An 8,857-nucleotide genomic window follows, 5' to 3' on the forward strand; every position below is an offset into this window, starting at 1 on the left:
TAGAAATCTTTGTCTGCACATTGTTAGGAGTTCTATACATACAGTTGGCTTGGATTTGATGCTTTTGGTCCCCCATTGTTTTCCAATATTTACCGATTGTTTAATCACTTTCCTTAGTGGTCGAGTCTTCAGTCTCCTTCTTCCTCCATCAGTACTCTTTGACCCTACAAAGGCCGGACTCCCTTTTAACGTGCTCCTTGGGTTTTTGCTATTGTGGAATCTCTTGTCCTTTTTTGCAGGTTAATTCGCTAAGGTGAGTGGAGGAGTTGGTTGAGTGTGAATCAATGAGTTGTGTACGTTTTTCATGATTATTTAATTTATTTTATGTAACTGTTTTTTCATTAATCTAACTGATTTAATTTAGATTCACATTGAATATAGAGCTTTTTAAAAAATCAAAAAAGTAAAACATTCTCGATTAAAATTAATAAGCAAAAAGGTAAAAACATCCATAAACTATTAGAAATGGAATTAAATTGCGATTCATTTTGTTTTTGGTTCAAAAGTCCTCATAAATTAATAGAAATGAAACAAAACTTGTCGTGCCATCCGAGGGTGGCGCCTGGTCGTCAATGAAATGGTCCAAAGTTATGAGGTCTTAGGTTCAAATTTCAACAGATATAAAAATACTAGGTGATTTTTCACATTTGTCTTAGTCGTGATGGACAGAATTACCTGATACTTGTTGCTAGTAGTAGATGACAGATATCCCCTGAAATTGATTGAGTTGCGTGAAAACTGACCCAGACATCACGAAAATAAAAAGTAAAAATAAAATACTATCGTGATTGGCAGATTGGCCAAATTTTTACAAATTTAAAGATATTTTTGAGCCAAAAATCAAATAAAAGACATTAATTTTATTTTTAATAATTCAAAAATATTTTTAATTTCTTTTCATAATTAGAATTCAAATACAATACTATGATCAGGAGTACGGGAAGGATCCACCCACGCCAACCTTGTCCTTTGGTGATTAGAGAGTCGTATGTTATGTACCAAAGTTGTTGATTTGACTGATGCTATACTATATTTTTTTCCCTTTAATGTTTACTCCTTAATAAGGAGTCCTTATATACTCTTATTTTGTCGTTTATTCATTAGGCCATTTTAATTTGTTATATGACCCGACACTGATTTGTGATCAATCCTCAGCCATTAACATAATTATCCATTCCCAACTACTCTAATGAATGATTATATATATAATCCAACTTTTATGTGTCTACTATTCTATATTGATTTTGATACACATCATTTTTTAAAATATATTCATGTTTACAAAGGTGTAAGATCATACAAATAATATATTCAAAAGTTTCCCTGATGTCGGTCAAAGTAGTTCCTAATTTACATTTTTAACATATACTGTCACCATTGAAGTTAATATATCAGTTTATCAGTAAACAGTACGTACAATTACAGGTCTAGTTAACTATTTATTTATACCTGTAATGCTTAAGTAATAAGTGTAACAACGACAAACCCATTACTTATTTACAATAAAAAGTATTATTTCATTGAACAACTTGGATTTATTAAAGATTTGCAAATGGTGGTCCATTGTCAAGTGAAGATTAAATATTACTAATTTGATCAGGGTAGGAAATTGGATTTAAAAATAATTTTCTTTTGCTTTTTGACGTGGATGGGTAAAAAGTAGGAGTAGTAAAAAATAAAAAGCCGTCTAAATGAGAATATGATTCAAATGTAGAGTGAGTGAATAGAAGAATCGTAATGATGGTATGTTTGGAGAAATGAGAAAATCCCTTGGGACACTACAAAATCTGTTTGTTCCCCTTAACCATTTGCTTATTCCCTTTTATTATCCTTAAATATTAGTGAGTAGTTGCTAGCTTAGCTGCCACCCCATGATTTTACATTAGATTGGAAATTTGGGTGTGTTCTTTACGGAGAAAAATATTTTTCGTGAAAATGAATTTTCTGTTTGATAATCAAATAATAAATTAATTTAAAAATATTAATTAATTTAATAATATTTATATATAATTTAATTATTACGAGAGATGAGGGTGTGGAGGTAGGAATGTGGGATGGTAGGGGTGAGGGTTATGGAGAGTAGGATAAAAATGAGGTGTATCGTAGTATGACACATCCTGGATGGGAAGACACATCTTATAATATGACTCATGATACCATATTAATTAACAACTTTTACATATGCAAATATGGAGAATAAACTCCAGTCTAATGTTATATTCAACATTGCTCCTTATAACAAGCAAAATTCCACTTTGCATAAAAAATAATACAGAGAAACTTACTAATTTTTGCGATTTAATCAAACTTATTTATCAATAATATGGTTTTATTATACAAATTTGATATACTAATTATGTTACTATATATACAAAAATTATATATTTACTGCTTATTTTAAATCAATCAAAGACATTAAATTGTAATTACCTCAAAAATATACTAGAGTAAGGGGTGGTCCGTAAAATACTTCACAACAATTAACGATATAATCTAATATATTTTCGAAGGAATATAGTACAGAATAAGACTTTTGGTATGAGTGATGTGATAAGATACAGATGGAAAGAAAGTTGGAGTGGAGGAGTTTGCATCATAAAATGCTTTCCAGTGAAGCATTCCAACTAAGACTTTAGTAATCAATTAATTGAGGTCTTCTTCCATCCTATTGGACAGACGGCTAGCACGTTTCTCATACTTATTTCTTTCTCAATTTCTGTTTTCTTACAATATCCATATCATTTTTGGTCTAAATCGATCGGTACAGCCTAAGAAAATTCATTATTTGACACTTCGAATTAGTGAGAAAAAAAAACCTTAATAGTTTGTTAAGAATATTAAACATTTAATTAAATAATTTATGTGTTTTTGATTCCCTTCATATCGTAAATGTGTGTGATTCAGACGATACTTTTCAAAAATAATATTACTAGTAACAGTAAAAATTCAACACAAGATATCAAATAATTGAATATTTATCATGTAATAGTAAGTTAATTTGTGACTATTCATAGTCTAAGGGAATAAAATACACGCATCAAATAATTGAAGGTTAGATATGTTTAATCAAAAATCACAAAATCAAAATTTATTAATATTTGGGAGACTAAAAGTCTAAGAGCCCGTTTGGATTGACTTGTATGTTACTTATAAGCTGTATTCAGCTTTTTTGAGTGTTTGACTGGTCAACTTAAAGTCATTACGTGCTCAAAATAAGCCCCAATAAATAATTGGATTTGTTTGGATGGACTTATTTTAAGTAGTTTATAAATTAAAAACAGCTTATAAGTAAAAAAAATAAATAAGTTGGGGCTGCATCTATTTTTTTGTATATAATTTATAAGCAATTTTCAACTTATAAGTTATTTAAAATAAGTCAATCCAAACAGAATCTAAAATTACTGATTCTTGGGTCACTAAGAATTATGATTCGACTCAATTCAAGCTTTGAGAATGAAAAATCTTCACAAAAAAGACTTCAACTCTTTAGTGAACCTTGTGGACGAATTTGGATTAGTTGAATTGATAATATTGATATATTGAAGGCCTAAAAATAGAGAAAAGTAAAACTTGGGAATAAAGGATAGCTTGTACTCAAAAATCAAAATGATGTACAAATTGCAATGAAGACTCAAGAGAGTTAGATGTGGACATCCACATGCAGACTCGTGTCACTTTCTTCTTGGAATTTTTCAGTATCTTAAGATACGTAGTAATTGTTTTAACATAGATATAGTAATTGTTTTAATACAGACGTAGTAATTGTTTTAATATAGATATAGTAATTGTTTTAATATAGACGTAGTAATTGTTTTAATATAGATATAGTATAATTAGTTTCTGCAAACAGCCCAAAGTTTACTTCTTTTTTCTTCATCAGATTCATCAATTATATATATATTACCTCTCCCACTTAAGTTTTTGTCGGATTTATCAAAATTATCACCGTACATCCTTTACTCCCTCCGCTCCATATTTGTTGCATACCCACGTTATTACGAATAGTTGTCCTGAATTATTTATTAATTTATAAAATTAAAATTGAATTAATAAATTATTTTTATTTTACGCTTACAATTATTATTTTTTAAAAGTCTAAACAAGTTTGTAAAGCTCCAAAAAGAATATTTTTAGGATAAATTAGTGAAATTATCCTTCTTATTTGTAATTTGTTAAGGAACGTATAAAAAAAATAGACAACTAAAATGAGCAAACTATACAGGAGAAAAACATGTACACATCGCATTCAAATCCACTAACACAAATTTTTGCATTTGCGGGGACACTTCAGAAATTGTTTTGTCCATTCTTAGAATCTAGATTGAGTTTGCTAGACGCTATATATTGGCTACGTTAAGTTTGATCAGAGTCCATTTATAGGAGGACGAGGTTTTAAACGTTATGAATTCTTACAATGATTTAAAAAATTTATTTTTTAAGTTTTCAAAAGTTCAAAAAAATAAATTGTCTTATATTGTTGTCATTTTGTAGGATTTTTCAAAATCCCCTCACTCAAAATTGTGATGTCAACAAATTTGCCATAAAACATTAGAGGGGAAAATAAAAGTACAGAATGTACTGTAATTGATGTATTGGACACACAGGCTCAATAATGATATTATGCTGCCACAATATTGGATGACAACCCACCATGTAATATTATAGACTACACTAGATCATAAGATGAGGTGACATTTTCCATATAGGATTGCACAATATAATTAATTATATACATACTAAGCGTATATCTTAATTTAATTAAATAAGCTATAGCTACACATTCCATACTACTTTTAATATAATCTATATTAGCTAGTGAAGAATATTGTAATTGATATATAAATAAATTAAAGTAGTGGAGTGGGATTTGCTGTATCGTGTTTGTGCCTCGGATATTGAACTCTAGGGATTCCCTCCTATCTAACTATAACTCTCTCTGTGCAATCAAATTTTAAACTAAAATTTGTATAGTTATTATTATTAGTTAAATTTAGCGATGTTGATGTTAGGTTTTTCTGCTTTATTCAACGACTACTAGTAGTACTAGAGAATATTTTCTTTCTTTCTTGAACCTCTCGAGATTCATCTACCATATGCTGCTTGCTTTATCTCTCTGTCCTCTTCTTACAATAAGAATGTCTCTGCGTATATTTTAATCGTTTTTTTAAAAAAATAATTTTTCATCTCTGTTAACGTAATAGTTTTATGTCTCAATTTATCTGATATCGTTTACATTTTAAAAATCAATTTTGTAATTTTGATTGTAAATTTGAACATGAAATCCTTAGGTTTATTTGATTATTTTTTTACATAATTGTAAACTACATAAAATATTATAAATCACAATAATTAAAAATTTAAAAAATAAATATTGCGATTAAAGAAAAAATTGTTTGAACGACATGTGTCACTACCAAATAATCACAATTTTCCCACTGAATTGGAAAACTGAAAAATGTTTGGTGACTATCTTCACCGATATTTTGATTTAGAGCCCGTTCGGATGAGCTTAAAAAAAGTAACTTTTTATGTATGAAGTGCTTTTAGAATTTTGAAGTGCTGAAAATTATTTTTATAAATAAGCAGTTGAGTGTTTGGATAAAAGTGCTTATGATGTGAATTTTAGGATTAAAAGAATAAAAAAAGGTAGTTTGGGAATTTAGTTAAAATATAAGGGATATAAAAGTAATTTCCATGGTCAAAGAAAATGACTTTAAGCACTTTGGGAAAAAAAGTTAGGAATCCTAACTTTTCATTTTTGACTGACTTTAAGAACTTTATGGCTTAAAGTCAGCATTAGACAAACATGTTCAAAAGCTAAAAAGGGACTTTAAGTTGGTTTTGACCAACTTAAAGCCAATCCAAACGGGCTCTTAATCGGTGTGAAAAGAAATAAATAGTAAATATTTGATCCGGAAAACTTAGGAAGCTTTTCTCTATTTAAGTTTTCCACCGGGCATTTTTTCTAGTGAATTGATTCAATTAAAAATGAATGAAAAATTATATTTTATAACATAAATTTTTTATTAATTTGTGATAAAGAAAAACTTTATCTTTTTATAACATGTAAACTCACATATAAGTTGAGACAAAGTAAATATAAAAGTAATTAGGCGACAGAAGTTTATTCTAGACCTTACCCTTCACGTGAAATTAGCAAAAAAGAATGATTTAAAACGTAACAAACAAAAAAAATGTTAGTTTAATTAATACTACTTTATAATTTTGTTTTCTCTAAATATATTTGTCTCAAACCGTCAAGAAAGAAGACTCACGTCGCCACCTAGCTAACTTTGTCTGCTTATTCTTTGTTTCAAAACGATTCCTTTTTGTGAAAGAAGAAAAATGGTGGGAGAGTGTGAGAAGATGGTACTCATCTCTTCTTCCACTACTAATCAAATATGGCCACAGGTTTCTTTCCTTTCTCTTTCTCAATTATTAGACTAAATACCCCCACCCCCACCCCGATGACCCCATCTTTGTCTTCTAGCTTTTGGAACTAGAATATCTCTACATTGGTCTTGTTATTATTTTTACCCTAAACCTATCACTCATCCACCCTTTGATTAGTTTCTCTTTTCTCTTTCCATCATATTTCGATTCGATTGTTAATACGATATTTTCTTTTTTTTCTTCTTCAGATAGATGAGAAAAGTAACTTGACGATGGAGTCAAATGGTACTAATACTACTAGAGATATGGAGAAACCAATTCAAGATCCATCACAACAACCACCACCACCACCACATCTTAAATGTCCTCGTTGCGATTCGTCGAATACCAAGTTTTGTTACTACAACAATTATAGTTTGTCTCAGCCAAGACACTTTTGCAAGGCATGTAAAAGATATTGGACTAGAGGAGGAACCTTAAGGAATGTACCAGTTGGAGGTGGCTGTAGGAAGAACAAAAGAATCAAGAGACCATCAGCTAATTCTTCTTCTACTACTACTACTAGTCACGATATAATTGCTACTTCTACTCCAAATATTTCTAATGTAAACCCTAGCCACCATCATCAACATCATGGAGCCCATAATAACAATATTGATCATCTATCTACTTCAAATTCACCAAATCATCTTAACCCTTTATTTTATGGATTGACTAATGAGAGGTCTGATCTCAACATTCCATTTGCAAGGCTATTCAATTCTAGGGTTTCGAGTCATGCTGGAGGAGTCGATGAGGGACAAGTGTATTCTCTATCAGACAGTATCCCGGGATTAATGGATCGTCGTATTGGGCTAGGGTTTTCTAATTCTTCTGGAGGAGTAGTCAGTATGGGTCATGAGAATAATAATTATGGGCATAGTGGGTTCAATCCCATTAAGCAAATCCAAGATGTTCATGTTATGACTACTAGTAATTGTACAACTTCAAATACTTCACTTCTTTCAAGCTACCATAATATGTTTGGATCTTCATCATCAACTTCAACTATGGCTTCTCTTATAGCTTCAAGCCTTCAGCAACAAAAGTTCATGTCCAATACTAATGGTAACAATTTTCACAACTTATTGGCTCCTAATTATGAGGAATTGCAACTGTCAAGGGGGCATAATAGCAGCAGCAACAATAATAATGTTCATGGTGGAAATGGGAACACAATGTTGAAAGAAGAAAAAATGGATCTTTCAAATCATCATCAGATTCATGAACAAATTATTAATTCCTCTGATCCTTCTCTTTCTTGGAATGGTGCTTGGCTTGATCCTTCTAATATGGGGTCTAATTCAGTCCCTTCTCTCATCTAGGACAAGTACATTTAATTTGTCGTTTTCCTTTCTTTTTTTTTCTTCTTGGTCTCCCTCTCATTTTTATTAACATGTGTCTTTCCTAGCTAGGTAGGTACTTGTTCGTCTATGTTGTTCGAATCCTCCAAGAATGTCATTATACTCGCGCCGGATGTTTTGCTTTTTTGAAGGATTCGAACAACATAACTTCTTTTTCTCCTTTCTAATAAAATGTCAAGACTATAGAAGGAAAAAAAAAAGACAACATGACTTCATATTGATGGGAGGAGTTGGATCGGAGTGATCATGTCAGCTGCAAGAAAATTTTCAGCCCTACTAATTTTTACTGTCAGAAGGTTGAAAAAGTCTCTCATTTTGCGCTGAGAGGAACCTCGGATCCTATTCATCCCGTCACAATATCAAGTTAGCTTTATCATGAAGACTACAACATTCAGAGAGTTGAAGAAGAAGCTGCTTTCTAGTTCCTGTGAGTTAGTTTTAATTTTAATTTTAATCTTATTTTGTATGTATATAGGTGCATGACATTGCAATTTTCTTGATGTATTTTTCAGAATGTGTATTAGGTTTTGGGTGGGGGTTACAATGTTGGTTAATTCCTCATACAAGAGGAATTAACCAACAATGATAATTTGTTTTATTTGAGTTTTTTTTCTCTTCATTTTCTGAGAAATTCTTCCTCCTTGTAGCTTAGGGGAAAATGGTTGGGGTACATTTGGGTATAGAAGAGAGGGAGACTGTTGTTTTAATATGATTATCATTTTATTAAGTTGGCCATGCCATTTTCTTGTTTATTTCCTTCATCATTTTTGCCCTTGTTTATGATTTTGCCTTGGCAATATTCTTGTTTTCCTATGTGAATTTGACCCCAAATGTGCTAAGGAATCCATAATAATTGAAGAAGTAGTTCATCTTAATTAGCTTGGTCGATTTTTTGACTTGAAAATCTAATGAATATATAGAAAATCGGCCGGTGATTTCCTGATATCAAATGGTTAAATTTAAAAAATATATATATGGTGTCTATGTTATATATATATATATATATATATATATATATATATATATATATATAACTAAAAGACAGTTATAGATTCCTTCTA

General features: G+C 30.4%; 1 protein-coding gene across 1 annotated transcript; it reads left to right on the plus strand.

The window, feature by feature from the left end:
* Nucleotides 1-6,291: 6,291 nt before the first annotated feature.
* Nucleotides 6,292-8,560, plus strand: LOC129874361 (dof zinc finger protein DOF1.4-like). Its single transcript, XM_055949634.1, has 2 exons — nt 6,292-6,411; nt 6,642-8,560. The coding sequence occupies exons 1-2, from the start codon at nt 6,346-6,348 to the stop codon at nt 7,755-7,757; spliced, it is 1,182 nt and encodes a 393-aa protein (XP_055805609.1). The 5' UTR covers nt 6,292-6,345; the 3' UTR covers nt 7,758-8,560.
* Nucleotides 8,561-8,857: the final 297 nt, after the last annotated feature.

The sequence above is a fragment of the Solanum dulcamara genome, chromosome 11 (genome assembly GCF_947179165.1).
Source record: "Solanum dulcamara chromosome 11, daSolDulc1.2, whole genome shotgun sequence".
Taxonomy (NCBI): domain Eukaryota; kingdom Viridiplantae; phylum Streptophyta; class Magnoliopsida; order Solanales; family Solanaceae; genus Solanum; species Solanum dulcamara.

Excerpts from the sequence above, each read along its gene's own strand:
- LOC129874361 (XM_055949634.1), top strand. The coding sequence starts at position 6,346 with ATGGTGGGAGAGTGTGAGAAGATGGTACTCATCTCTTCTTCCACTACT. Across the intron at positions 6,412-6,641 it reads CTAATCAAATATGGCCACAG|ATAGATGAGAAAAGTAACTT; the intron begins GTTTCTTTCCTT and ends TTTCTTCTTCAG.